Source organism: Triticum dicoccoides, chromosome 7B (genome assembly GCF_002162155.2).
Source record: "Triticum dicoccoides isolate Atlit2015 ecotype Zavitan chromosome 7B, WEW_v2.0, whole genome shotgun sequence".
In the NCBI taxonomy this organism is placed as follows: domain Eukaryota; kingdom Viridiplantae; phylum Streptophyta; class Magnoliopsida; order Poales; family Poaceae; genus Triticum; species Triticum dicoccoides.
Window position 1 is genome coordinate 354,237,174 of NC_041393.1, and position 15,174 is coordinate 354,252,347.

Sequence of the window (15,174 nt, forward strand, 5' to 3'; positions counted from 1 at the left end):
AGTTCGAGTATATTGGCCACATATGAAAGTCATGTAACCTGGTTTTATTTTGCACATCATGGTGTCCATGTCACCCTTCTTCTATCTCCCGTCCTCTCTACTTGTCTCTGTCATCCCTCCAACTTCCATGGCTCTGCATGTAGAAGACCTTTCTCCCCTCCATCTTTCCCTTCCACTCCCATGATACTCTGCACGTAGAAGACCTATACACAGCCATGCGCCCACACGCTCAACGGCCACCTGAGCTTGCTCTCAGTGCTCATGACATACGATCAGTCCCCTTGAAAGAAACGCTCGTCAAACTAACGGCAAAAGAACATGCCTTGTTTCTAAGGCGTCCTGCTTTAGACGGTTAAGCGATAAGGCGCCCTGACAGCGGCTTGGAAATATGCCTGCTTTAGGCGCTTAGGCGTCAGAGCGGGTGGTGCTCGCCTTAGGTCGCTTTACCACCTTGTAAACAATGACAACAGGCAGAACAGACGATTATAATTTAGGATTAGGGGCAGAATGGGGAGGTGATAAGTGGGGAATTGGGTACGGGCTGGTCTTGAGCTACGTACTATGCACGCACCAGTGTCTTCTATTCCTGCTAATGGTTGCCAATTCCGCACTTCTTGATGTGTACCGTTGGTAACTCTTTGGTTGTACGACTGCTTTTCCTTGTAAATTTTGACATGCCAAGTTGGACATCTGGTCATCCAGCTGTATAACCCCATGCGCTTGGAGTGCTCCCCTTCCTTGAGGCAGAATATCAAACAGGTTCCAGCTGGGCAGGGTGAAAGAACATGCGGTGCCCCATGTTTGGTTTTGGTAATTGATGACAATCTTTATAGACTAATGGTTGTCTTGAGTTATATTTGAAGGATTTGTCCATAGGCTTTTCTTGAAGTCCATGTGTTGGTTTCAAGGAGTTTATGAGTTGACCAAGGTGCTATTAAGGAATTATCCAAAGATTGGTCATGTGAGTGTTGAGCTTATTGCAAGCATGTCTTGAAGAAGAAGATTGTGTGATCATTCATGTTTACCTTCAAGACATCATCCAAATGAAGAGAGTTGGAAAGATTCAAGGTTGATCAAGACTCAGTCAAAGAGTGAATCAAGTTGATCAACACACAAAGCGTAGAATATGTACCGAGAGGGATCAAGCGATCCCATGGTATGGTAAACACTGTCAATTACGCTTTGTGTACTAACCCATGATCTTCGTGAGAGTTCTTTGTGGGGTTAGGTTGTGGTGTGCAAGTTCAAGTGAAGCATCACGAAGAGATCAAATGCTTGAAGCTTGTCGTCCATTGTGGTGACAATGGACTTGTGAAGATGTGCGGAAGAGAGGCTCACCCACAGTGGAGTATGGGGGAGCAATCAACTAGTCTTCATCGCGCCAACGCAATCAAGAAAGGTGGTCCAACTTGAGGGAGTCAAGATCGTCATCATCTAGCACAAGTGGACTTTGTGCAAGGCAAAGGTTTGCCCTTGATAGGTTTTCTATTTTACCGGTCTCAAGGTCGTAGTTGGGAGACCGGGTTTTAGGATCGATTGCCGTACTATCAAGGGGGGCTCTCGATGAGTTGCTTGATCGTATCGTTCGTAGAGAGCTCAAACCATTGCATCCTTGCATCATCTTTATTGGTTTTTGTTTGGTTCTTCTCCTTGTGAGATTTGGAGCTTATGGTCATCTTGATGACAAGCTCGAGTTCATCGAAAACGGAGTTCACATGCATCTTCTATGATGTTCTCGATGTTGGAGGTTCTGCCGATTCTTCTCTGATGGAGTGTTCACTCCTCTATATCTTAGGCATACCTCCCTGCCTCTTCTTACTATAACCAGTCGCTGTTTTGATGCTACTCGTTGTCTTGTATCCAACAAGCTTGAGTTTGCTCAATTCGGAGCTCATATGAAGAAGTTATGGCAGTTTTGTTTTCTCCCTGCGGTAGTACCGCGGTGGAGTATCAACAAGCTTGTAGCGTCAAGCGGTAGTACCCCCGATTGGGCGGTAGTACCGCTCCGGTCGGGCGGTAGTACTGCTACTGCATTACTGCCGCCGTACTCTGCTCTGCCCTGCCTCTTTTGGACCCGTGTTCTGCTCCTCCAGCGGTAGTACCGCTGGGGTGAGCTGTAGTACCGCTTATAAGCGGTACTACCGCCCCAAGGTTCGTGTTTTGCTGCTCCTTTTCCCTGCTTCTTCCGCCCGAGCGGTAGTACCGCTAGTGTGCGGGCTGAGCTCATAACGGTTGGATTTTCCCCCTCCTATAAAAGGGGGTCTTCCTCCCCATTGAACCTTATCCTTTGAGCTCGTGTTCTTCCCCCATTGTTGACCTTCTCCGAGCTTGCTATCTCTCAATCCCTCCATGGATTCTTGCTAGTTTTGGGGGAAAAAGAAAGAGGAGATCTAGATCCACATTTCCACCAATCACTTTCTCCTCTATGTGAGGGGAACCCCTTGGATCTAGATCTTGGAGTTCTTGGTGTTCTCCTTCTTGTTCTTCCTCTCATTTTCCTCCCTAGCATTAGTTGCTTCGGTGGGATTTGGGAGAGAAGGACTTGAGCACTCTGTGTGCCCTTGACATTGCATTTGGTGCATCGGTTTGAGTTCTCCACGGTGATACGTGGAAGTTTCAAGTTGAGAAGCTTATTACTCTTGGGTGCTTGGTGCCCTTGAGCTTGTTCCTCTTGGGTGCTTTGGCGCCCTAGACGGTTGGTGGTGCTTGGAGCTCAATCATTGTGGTGTAAAGCTCCGGGCAAGCGTCGGGGTCTCCAATTAGGTTGTGGAGATCGCCCCGAGCAATTTGACGGGTACCGGTGACCGCCCCCAAGGGTTGCCAAAGTGTACGGGTTCGGTGACCGCCCCCAAGGGTTGCCATTTGTACGGGTTCGGTGACCGCCCTCAAGGGTCCCTTAGTGGAATCACGGCATCTTGCATTGTGCGAGGGCGTGAGGAGATTACGGTGGCCCTAGTGGCTTCTTGGGGAGCATTGTGCCTCCACACCGCTCCAAACAGAGATTAGCATCCGCAAGGGTGTGAACTTCGGGATACATCGTCGTCTCCGCGTGCCTCGGTTATCTCTTACCCGAACCCCTTTACTTATGCACTTTACTTTGTGATAGCCATATTGTTCTTTGTCATATATCTTGCTATCACATAGTTGCTTATCTTGCTTAGCATAAGTTGTTGGTGCACATAGGTGAGCCTAGTTGTTGTAGGTTTTGTGCTTGACAAATTAACCACTAGGTTTATTCCGCATTTGTTCAAGCCTAAACCGTAATTATTTTAAAGCGCCTATTCACCCCCCCCCCTTCTAGGCGACATCCACGATCTTTCAATTGGTATCAGAGCCTCGTCTCTCTTTGTTAGGCTTAACCGCCTAGAGAGTAAAGATGTCGACTAGGGGATTAGGATTCTCTGACACTCTTAGTTTCGATGGCACAAATTTTGATGTTTGGGTAATTCGCATGCTTTATCTCTTTAGGGTCATGGACCCAAATCTAGAGCGAATTGTAGATATGGGTTTTTCTCCTCCAAAGAATCCCCAAAGATTATCTTTAGAGGATGAGAAAAACTCTTATCTCAATGCTCAAGCTTCTAATGTGCTTTTCGATGCTTTGAGCAATGTAGTTATATTTCAACTCATGCCGTTCCGGGATGCTCATGAGTTATGGAGAAAGCTTCAAGATAAATATGGTGTGTCCAAGATTTGTGGGGATGATTGTTCTCCCTCCACCTCCGGCCGTGTTGCCTTCTCAACTTCTTCTACTTCACCTACATGTGAATTGCCACAAGGTAATGTTGGGGTGAGTAGTGGTGGTCATTGCAATGATGATAGTGTGCTTGTTCTTGATAATCCTTCATCATTATCTTATTGCAATGGTCTTTCTTTGGACTTTAACACTTCGAGCACCTTACATGCTTCACATGCTTGTGTTGATAGTCCTTGCATATCATGTAGAAATTGCTTGACTAAATCTCATGATGATATGCTTGCTATATCTTGTTGCCATAATAAAAATGCATGTTTTTCCTCGAGTTGTTGTGCTAACAATGTAGAGGAAACCCAACACTCCATGGAACAAGATGCGGTCTTGAATGATGTTTCAAGGGATCCTACATCATCATCTATTGCATTTTGCCTTATGGCCAAGGCTTCAAAGGTATCTCCCACTTTGAATCCCAATATATCTTGTGATGATATTGATGATGGCAAGAATGATGATGATGTTGATTATGATGAAGAGAATGATAATGTTGCCTCCTTAAAAATTAAGGGGGAAATGATTTTTAAAGCTCTTCTTAAGAATAAAATTGCTCGTTCCAACTTCATGGAAATCATGTCTATTGCTATTGAGGGCAAGAAATATATTGATGAGTTGGAATCTCGTCTTGAGGAGCATGAGGTCACCATTGATCAAATGGAAGGTCATGAGCGTGATTACGCTAATGAGATTGCGGACCTCTCTCAAGCTCTTGAACTTAAACAAACCACCAAGGAATCTCTTGAGGAGACTTTTGCTCTAGAATTATCTAGAGTGAGGGAATCTCGTGATAGAGCTCTTGAGGTGGCCAATGATTTTGAAACTAAAAATGAAGAGCTTGAAGTGGCGCATGTTAAACTCCTTGAGGACTTTGAGCACCTCGAAAATGGCTCAAGGGTCATTAAGGGTGAGCTCATCAAACTCACCGAGTCTCATGCTCAACTTAAAGCTTCATATTCAAAAGAGCTTGCCAAGTTGTCTTCTCTTCTTGTTGCTAATGATGATGCTTGTGCTACTAACTCTATCTCTTGTGAAGCATCCATATTGAAGGAGAACGTTGAGCTAAGGGCTCAACTTGAGTTGCTATCTAGCAATTATGGGATGTTGGAAGAAAATCATGTAAAGCTCACAAGCTCTCATGATGATCTCCTAGTATCCCATAATGTGCTAAAGTTAGCTCACGAGGCTATGATTGTTAAGGTAACATCGAGTGAGCCTCATGTGGACATTAGCACTACTTTTAGTCAAAATGCTATATTGCTTTGTGTTAGTCCTCGTAATTCGTCTATGCATAACATTGGTACATCTTGTGATGAATTGCTTTCCTTGCCTTGTTGCTCCAATGATGAAGCTTTACTTCCTCTAGTACTTGTGTTGAGACTAACCATGTAGAGAAAATCAAAGAACTCAAGGCCCAAGTCACTTCTTTGAAGAAAGACATGGAAAAGTGTCATGAAGAGAAATTCACACTCAACAATATCTTGAGTGTGCAAAAATCCCCCAATGACAAAAGTGGACTTGGATTCAACTCCAACAAGAAGTCTAAGATGAACAAGAAGGGCCAAGAACACGTCAAGAATTCGGCCTTGCTTCAAGTGCAAAATTGAAGGGCATCATGTTAGATCTTGCCCATTGAAGAAGAAGGCCGTTAGTGACAAGCAACAAGGGAAGCGGCTACAAGTGCATTCTCATGCTCAACCTCAAGTTGAAGAAAGGCCTCTTCCCAAGAAGACTCAAGCTAATGCTTCTCAAGTTGAGAAATCAAGTGAGAATAAAGTGAAGAGTAGATGTTGCTACATATGTCGTGAGAAAGGTCACCTCGCTTCTTCATGCACTAGTGGTAACTTATCCAACCCAATTATTATTGATGATGTCTATTCTCTTGGGAAGGATAAGGTTGGCAATGTGGTTGCCAAGTTTGTTGGTACTCAAAGCGGTTTGAAGCAAAGAACCATTTGGGTAGCCAAGCCTATTGTGACTAACCTCTTAGGACCCAACTTGGTTGGGGACCAACTAGCTCAAACTTGATCAATAGGTATTGTTGGAGGTTATTGGAGATTTGGCTACATTATGAAGAATTAAGAGGACTTCATCATTCTTATTGTCTCAAGCCAAGTCAATTGGGTTATCAAGTTTCTATCTTATATCCAATGTGCCTCCTTGCAGTAACTTGTACTTAAATTGTTTACATTAAAAGTTACTTGCCCCTTTGCATGTTTTGGTTTTGTTTCTTGCATGTGTTTGTATGTGTTGTGTCTCCAAATTGTTTTTCTTGAGTAATCAAGTTTATGTATGTTGGTTTGCACTTCATGTACATGTGTGTCGTTCGTTGAGCCTTTATGCATCTTGTTTGTATCTCAGTTGGCTCTTGTGAGAGATTAATGGAATATCCCATTATGGGGGAGTGATGTGCTTTGTACACCTCACAATCCTATAAATGTGTGTACATGAGTAATACCATCTAGTATTTATATTACAAGATTATCTAGTCTCTATGTGGTATGTCTTCTCATGAGAAATTCAAATTCTAATTTGTCCATTAATTATCTCATGTTGGGTCTTTATTTTGCCTCTTGTTTATCTTTAATTGGTATCACATTATGGGGGAGTAATATTCTATGTGTATATTACTAGCCTAGAAAATGTGTACATTTGAGATATTGTCACCTAGAATTGATATTGTAAATTATCTTGTTCCTAGGTGGCATGTTAGCTCTACAAGTTGCAATTTGCTTGTGTTTGGTGTGAAGATGATGTCGGATATCCTTGCTATCTACCACCGGGAATTATTTCCAAATACTTCTTGTCTTTTGACAATTGGTACTCACTTATGTGTGGTAGAAATTATTGATCATCTTCACGTTGGCGTTCGCTTTTTATTTGCCTTATCTCTTGCCAAGTTTGTGTCAACTCCCATTGCCTTCCGTGCCACTTGAGGATCTTGCTGTTTTCTTGATCTTGTCTAATGTTTTCCTTGATATAGTGAACGTGGTGATCCTACCTTGTGTATTTTGTATTCAAATGCAAATTCTCTATAATGCACAACTCGTGGGGGAGCTATCCTATTTTCTATAAAACACTAAACTTGTAATCCATTTTAAGTGTGTGTTGGTGGACGGCAAGCCGTTTCTTTTTTGTACTTGTGCCATCATGAAACTTTGTAAAGAGCTTGGTTTGTTTGGAACCATCCTCTCTTTTGGTAGTTTGATATCGTTTTGTGGGTTTCAATGGATATCTCATTCCTTGATGTATCTTTTAATGATATCTTTCAAATGATGATTTCTCCTTTTGGTATTTTTTTCACTTGGTATTTCCTTGTATTTTGGTATCGGTTCTTGAAAGTCTTGAGCATTGTTTTTAAGGCGTCCCGCCTTGGACGCTTAGGCGATAAGGCGCCCCCCCAGCGCCTTACAAATATGCCCGCCTTAGGCGCTTAGGCGTCCGCCTTAGGCGCTTAGGCGTCGCCTAGGCGATAAGGCGCCCCCCCAGCGCCTTAGGTCGCCTTACCGCCTTAAAAACTATGGTCTTGAGCATGCATATTAACTTCATGTAGATTTTTTGGCATGCTTTCTCTCTTTGACCCAATATATAGGGAAAACTCCACCAAGTATAAAATTGGATGAGATGTGCATGAAATTCATTTTCATATCTATATGCACATATTTATGTGGAGTTTGTCATATGTATTGTTGGTTTGCTAACTCTTTGGTCCCAACGAGTTTGGGTACCATTTTGTTTGTGGTGTTGTTCTAGGAACAACTAGAGATGCATTAGATGCTCGGCTCATTCACAAGGAAGGTGGTGTCACCATGTGCTTATTGGAGTCAAGCTAGGATACTCAATGAACTACTATCTATTACCTTCAATTGGTTTCTTCTACATCCTTCCAATGATATCTCGGTAACAAGTATCTATTCATGCATTCTTTTCTTGCATTCAACTTTGTGTAGGTTGCATCTTGGCATGATATTCATTCCATCTTGTGATACTTGTTTCCTTTCTCAAAGCATCTCAACGATGATCTCATGTTGCTAGTTGTGATGTCTTTGATGGTTGTGTGGTAGGAATTCATTTATATACAATAAGACCTTATCTAGCCATGTGCTATGCTTCCAAGCAAATATCTTATTGGTATATCTATGACTTCCTGTTGGATATCTTGTTCCTTCATGTTGTAGCTATTTTGGGTGTACATCCTTCTTTGTAGATATATATCATCATGATTTCATCTACCTAGAACCTTATACACTTGAGAGAAACTACATCTCTAGATGATATCCTTTCTTTCACGTCCACCTTGTCTTTCTTTTGTTATTTCTTTGGTGGCTCCGTGAAAGCTTTTGCCTTGAGTGTGTGTCCTCTATCGCTGCATCTTGTTGCACTTTTGTGTGGTGAAGATTATTTTCCTCTTGCTTATCTTTACGAGGTTTTTGCCATCTTAATTGGTATCCCTCGTCTTGATGAGCCTCCCCTCGTCTATCTTCACCACGGGTTGTCACAAGCATAGGTTTTCTTTTGCTTATTAATAAGCTTGTGAACCCATTTGCCAATTGTGTGTGGGAATGATAGGCCTTGCACCGTGTGCCTCATTCTTTCAAGACTATGTTGATGCTTAATGCTCATCCTAATTTTAGTTTTCTCAAGTGCTTCGCCATGACTCACACGCATCTTTTTGGTTGAGCCTATTCTTAAGTTGCCTTTTTTACATGTTGCTCAACCATGTGCTTGTTGCAAGCGCTAAGCTTTGTTTCCTATATGCTCACTTGCACTGGATGTGAGTTTTTATTGATTTTGGGGGAGCTATGATCCTATTTTGTGCACTTTGTATTCAAATACAAAAATTCCTATGTGTGCACAAATCATGGGGAGCTTCTCTAGTTTCTTTAGAACACTCCTTTGCGCTTTTCATAATATCTTTATTCTTGTGGCATGTAGGATCATTGGTCTAGTTGGTTCAATTGATATCCGTTGATTGCTTGCTTCAATTGGTATCTTCTGATTGCTTGTGTCTCTCTTTGTTATGTCTTTGTGGCATATCTTTCTGTTGCGATCTTTGGGCATCAATATAGTTTGTCTTCCTCCATGTATTGGCAGTTGGATATGTGTATTGCATTTCACTCTCTTGTTGAGAAATACACAATTTATGGAGGACCACAATTTATATTGGCCTTCTAAGCTTTTCGCCCATTTTGGCAATCAATGCCAATGGGGGAGAAGTTTCAGAGAGTTTTGTGGAGAAGTTTAGAGAGCTATCTCCTCTTGCTTTGGTTTTGTTCCTTAGCATTTGCATTTCATTCATTGCACTATTATTGCATTGCATGGTGATGCATAATTCCTTATATAAACTCTTTTGAAAGTGATTGTCATCAATTACCAAAATGAGGAAGATTGAAAGAACATGCGGTGCCCCCATATTTGGTTTTGGTAATTGGTGACAATCTCTATGGACTAATGGTTGTCTTGAGTTATATTTGAAGGATTTGTCCATAGGCTTTTCTTGAATTCCATGTGTTGGTTTCAAGGAGTTTATGAGTTGCCCAAGGTGCTATTAAGGAATTATCCAAAGATTGGTCATGTGAGTGTTGAGCTTATTGCAAGCATGTCTTGAAAAAGAAGATTGTGTGATCATTCATGTTTACCTTCAAGACATCATCCAAATGAAGAGAGTTGGAAAAATTCAAGGTTGATCAAGACTAAGTCAAAGAGTGAATCAAATTGATCAACACACAAAGCATAGAATATGTATCGAGAGGGATCAAGCGATCCCATGGTATGGTAAGCACTGTCAATTACGCTTTGTGTACTAACCCATGATCTTCGTGAGAGTTCTTTGTGGGGTTAGGTTGTGGTGTGCAAGTTCAAGTGAAGCATCATGAAGAGATCAAATGCTTGAAGCTTGTCGTCCATCGTGGTGACAATGGACTTGTGAAGATGTGCGGAAGAGAGGCTCACCCACAGTGGAGTATGGGGGAGCAATCAACTAGTCTTCATCGCGCCAACGCAATCAAGAAAGATGGTCCAACTTGAGGGAGTCAAGATCGTCATCATCTAGCACAAATGGACTTTGTGCAAGGCAAAGGTTTGCCCTTGATAGGTTTTCTATTTTACCGGTCTCATGGTCGTAGTTGGGAGACCGGGTTTTAGGATCGATTGCCGTACTATCAAGGGGGGCTCTCGATGAGTTGCTTGATCGTATCGTTCGTAGAGAGCTCAAACTATTGCATCCTTGCATCATCTTTATTGGTTTTTGTTTGGTTCTTCTCCTTGTGAGATTTGGAGCTTATGATCATCTTAATGACAAGCTCGAGTTCATCGAAAACGGAGTTCACATGCATCTTCTATGATGTTTTCGATGTTGGAGGTTCTGCCGGTTCTTCTCTGATGGAGTGTTCACTCCTCTATATCTTAGGCATACCTCCCTGCCTCTTCTTACTATAACCAGTCGCTGTTTTGATGCTACTCGTTGTCTTGTATCCAACAAGCTTGAGTTTGCTCAATTCGAAGCTCATATGACGAAGTTATGGCAGTTCTGTTTTCTCCTGCAGTAGTACCGCGGTGGCAGTGGTAGTACCGCTTGTAGCGTCAAGCTGTAGTACCGCTCCAGTACCGCTCTACTACCGCCTCGATTTTGAGTCTTGCTCTTTTCATGTCGGGTTTAGCAGTAGTTGCACGGCAGTAAGGCATGGCAGTTCCGCCTATAAGAGGTAGTACCGCCCCGATTGGGCGGTAGTACCGCCTATAAGCGGTAGTACCGCTCCGGTCGGGCGGTAGTACCGCTACTGCATTACTGCCGCCGTACTCTGCTTTGCCCTGCCTCTTTTGGACCCGTGTTCTGCTCCTCCAGCGGTAGTACCGCTGGGGTGAGCGGTAGTACCGCTTATAAGCGGTACTACCGCCCCAAGGTTCGTGTTTTGCTGCTCCTTTTCCCTGCTTCTTCCGCCCGAGCGGTAGTAGCACTCGTGGAGCGGTAGTACCGCTCGTGGAGCGGTAGTACCGCTCGTGTGCGGGCTGAGCTCATAACGGTTGGATTTTCCCCCTCCTATAAAAGGGGGTCTTCCTTTCCATTGAACCTTATCCTTTGAGCTCGTGTTCTTTCCCCATTGTTGACCTTCTCCGAACTTGCTATCTCTCAATCCCTCCATGGATTCTTGCTAGTTTTGGGGGGAAAAGAGAGAGGAGATCTAGATCCACATTTCCACCAATCACTTTCTCCTCTATGTGAGGGGAACCCTTGGATCTAGATCTTGAAGTTCTTGGTGTTCTCCTTCTTGTTCTTCCTCTCATTTTCCTCCCTAGCATTAGTTGCTTCGGTGGGATTTGAGAGAGAAGGACTTGGGCACTCCGTGTGCCCTTGCCATTGCATTTGGTGCATCGGTTTGAGTTTTCCACGGTGATACGTGGAAGTTTCAAGTTGAGAAGCTTATTACTCTTGGGTGCTTGGTGCCCTTAAGCTTGTTCCTCTTGGGTGCTTTGGCGCCCTAGACGGTTGGTGGTGCTTGGAGCTCAATCATTGTGGTGTAAAGCTCCGGGCAAGCGTCGGGGTCTCCAATTAGGTTGTGAAGATCGCCCCGAGCAATTTGACGGGTACCGGTGACCGCCCCCAAGGGTTGCCAAAGTGTACGGGTTCGGTGACTGCCCCCAAGGGTTGCCATTTGTACGGGTTCGGTGACCGCCCTCAAGGGTCCCTTAGTGGAATCATGGCATCTTGCATTGTGCGAGGACGTGAGGAGATTACGGTGGCCCTAGTGGTTTCTTGGGGAGCACTGTGCCTCCACACCGCTCCAAACGGAGATTAGCATCCGCAAGGGTGTGAACTTCGGGGTACATCGTCGTCTCCGTGTGCCTCGGTTATCTCTTACCCGAACCCCTTTACTTATGCACTTTACTTTGTGATAACCATATTGTTCTTTGTCATATATCTTGCTATCACATAGTTGCTTATCTTGCTTAGCATAAGTTGTTGGTGCACATAGATGAGCCTAGTTGTTGTAGGTTTTGTGCTTGACAAATTAACCACTAGGTTTATTCCGCATTTGTTCAAGCCTAAACGGTAATTATTTTAAAGCACCTATTCACCCCCCCAGGTGACATCCACGATCTTTCACAGTGCAACTCTATTCTGCCGGCAGCATGAGACAAACCTGAAGCAGTAGCAGAGCAGCAAGTTCAATAACCAGATCCCAAGTTCATCTGGATCCTGCGCAGGATGCAGCTGGGAGACCCCCAGCAGACTGGCACCATGTCCAGTCGCGCGGAGGAGCGCTGCGCAGGAGGTCCGAACACACCGGCAAGTCCTTAGCCCTATCTGTGTCAAGACCAAGAATGCACCTGCCTCCAAAACCAGTTGAAGGGAAGGCCACATGGGCAAAGCAGGATGGCATAAAAAAGACCCTAAAACCAGCCTCGGTGTTAGCCCTACCTATACCTCATTCTTACGAGAAAGAGAAGGGTTTGGCATAGAGAGAACAAAACTAGTAAAGCAAACAAACCCACGCTTCGGGAAGGTGAGGCCAAGGATGTGACCCAACTTTAGAGGTCAAATAGACTAAATGGAACTTTTGTGTGTTATTTAGGAAACGGTGGGGAGAAAAGTGAACTTTTTATTACAGCAAAACAAAATACAAAGGGCTAATTTTCGATTAACCGTACCTTAGTAACAAAAGAAAGCATTGGGTCCACTACTAGTTTAGTGATGGACATTATAAACTCTTCACAAGTAGATTTAAGGCCTTTCTCCAGTTCCTGAAATAAAAGAGTATTCGCAGGGAAGTTAGCTGGTCAACAAAATTGAAAGTGGATGCGAGCGCAAATGGTTAAACAATCATGTTTGAGTATTCAGTGTTGCCATATTTTAGACATTAGCAACTGTCAACAGCTTCATGACATGTCAAGATGCATTTGTACATCAGCACAGGCAAAGTCCGACTTATGCACACAAATGCATCCACATCTGCACACTTTATTTCCAATTGTCACGATATGGAATGCCGCTTTCTAGTAGCTGTTGAAGTAAGTCTTCTCCATCGGTTCAGACTTTGACTCTACCGATTGGTGCATGAAACTTAATAGTACAAACGATGGGAGAATAACAAAAACATCTTACACTTGATAGCAAATGATCACTTGTAAGCCAAAAGGCAAAATTCTGTCGGTTCAAGTTGCTTACTTTTCTGGCGTCAATTTGGTTCTCCAAAATGCGGGGAGAAAAGGTCCTAGCAAGTGATGTTGACCTTGACCAGTCAAATAATGAGACCTGGCCCCTGAGAATCCTTCTTAAGTGATCCTGTAAAAGGAGCACGTGATTTGTTTTAGTTATCTAGGAAATATGATCAACTAACATGATAAATAACGTCAGCATGATGATAGCTAAATGATAATAAAAAAAGCTTTGGTCCTGTGGAGATCACATGATTAAGTCAAAATGATATTACACTATTGAAAACCTTAATCAAGCTTCCAAAAATCCAAGCTCACTACAGATAGATGCAAAGAAAAAGTAGGGAGTGCATTTGAAAAACATAGGGTTTAAGTTTTCTCTAAAGAAGACAAGATTATAGGTGCATCTTATTTGGTATTGCCAACAGATCACTTCTATACTGAAATATAGCAAAAGGAAACAAGACACCTTGTTGGTAATAAGTACTCCCTCCGATCCAAAATAAGTGTCGCGGTTTTGAACCTTAGTTCAAAACTGCGACACTTATTTTGGACCAGAGGGAGTACAAACTTTTATGATCTCATCACAATGAGACGCCTTTTAGTCCCAAACAAGTTGGGGTAGGCTAGAGTTGGAACCATAAGATCTCGAAACCAACTCATGGTTCTGGCACGAGAATAGCTAACTTCCATGCAACCCTGACCATGTCTAGTTCTTTGGTAATATTCCAATCCTTCAGATCTCTCTTAACGGACTCCTCCTATGTCAAGTTTGGTTTACTCTGACCTCTCTTGACATTATCAGCACGCTTAACCGTCCACTATGCACTGGCGCTTCTAGAGACCTGCGTTGCATATGCCCAAACCATCTCAGACGATGTTGGACAAGCTTCTCTTCAATCAGTGCTACCCCAACTCTATTACGTATATCCTCGTACACTATCCTTTCTTGTGTGTCCACATCCATCACGTAATCCTCCGCGACAAAGTGCTTTTACCTTTCTGCTTTTGATGTCTTTTACTTTTACTCCATTACCTGCTCTCTGGACTATATAACCAGCGACTGAAAACCCTAGTTGGCATCTTTTGCCTTCTGGGTCGAACCTTAGCCGCCACTGTTCATGGTCAGTCTCCAGCATTCCCATGTGATCTCGTATCATAATTAGGAGAGGCCTCTGGATTCGCTATATTGTGAGATGATCATGTCTGTATCTTGTTGTTTCTCTGAATTCCACTATATGACCGTGATACACCCCCACAGCGGCTGCTGGCTGCTCATTCCCACAGCCCGCACCGTGTTGCCCCTCTTCCACCCTCGTGGTGCCGACTCCCTCCACCTCCACTTCTCCTGCATCCCCACCGCAAGCGGCGCCGGCTTCGCTTCGCCCCTGCCCAATATGCAACCACATCACGCGGCAGTGCTCCCCGATCCAATGACCGAGCTGGGCGGCACTCTAGGAGATGGAGCACGGTTGTGTGACAATGGTGGTTGTGTCCTCTTTATCTCCCTTTCTCTCAGTATAAAAGTAGAAGATGTGACATCCTAGGATCTCGCTGTTGTATGCCTGCTGAGCCCCCTGCTGCAGATACAACTACCCTGGCTCCCAGATCAGACATCATAATCGCCGCACATGTTGACCGTCCAGATCAAGCGTGGCCGGTACCTAGAGAATGTGGTGACGGATGGCACACTCTGCAGCCAGCATCGATGATGCCGAGCCAAGGACATGCCTGTTGGGGTATGCCCCAGTTGCGATGATAAAATCATGTGGTGCATAGTATAGTCAACACAAGCAATCGGCGCTAGAACTGTGAAGCAGGACACAGGGAGCCGTATGAGTATGAGCTGTCCGCGACGCATCCGGCAAGGAGCGTCAGCAGAACGGATGGCGTAGCGTGTGTCGTTGACAAGCAAACCTAACGCGCGTCATACATATAACGGGTGGCCTGCGCTCGCATAAAACCTGTCGCATAGGCAACGTACGGTTCGGCCAATGGGTGCAAGATAAATCACTAGAAGAGAGAAAATAGCGAGCTGGGTACAGGGAACCGAATCTTAACGCAACAGTTCGATAGGTGATACCCAGGTACATGTGATACATATATATATAGGAATGCTAAAGTAAGCGTGAGTGTAGAATAAGTTATTCTACACCCCTAGTAAAAAGTGCACAAAATATAGTAACATAGTATGCAAAATATATATAATGAAAGCAAATGTAATCCAGAATACAAGGCTTCAGCAACAAATTCACATGAATATGCAATGG

The 15,174-nt window shown here is 43.8% G+C and overlaps 1 protein-coding gene across 3 annotated transcripts in view; it reads right to left on the reverse strand.

The window, feature by feature from the left end:
- Positions 1–15,174, reverse strand: part of LOC119336220 (conserved oligomeric Golgi complex subunit 3-like) — a 36,457-nt gene that overhangs the window by 2,086 nt on the left and 19,197 nt on the right. For all 3 annotated transcript variants that reach the window (XM_037608228.1, XM_037608227.1, XM_037608229.1), the window contains exons 21-22: positions 12,915–13,031; positions 12,398–12,490 (exon numbers count right to left, since the gene is read on the reverse strand). In XM_037608228.1, coding sequence (XP_037464125.1) covers positions 12,398–12,490; positions 12,915–13,031 — 210 coding nt within the window. The remainder of the gene's footprint in view (positions 1–12,397; positions 12,491–12,914; positions 13,032–15,174) is intronic.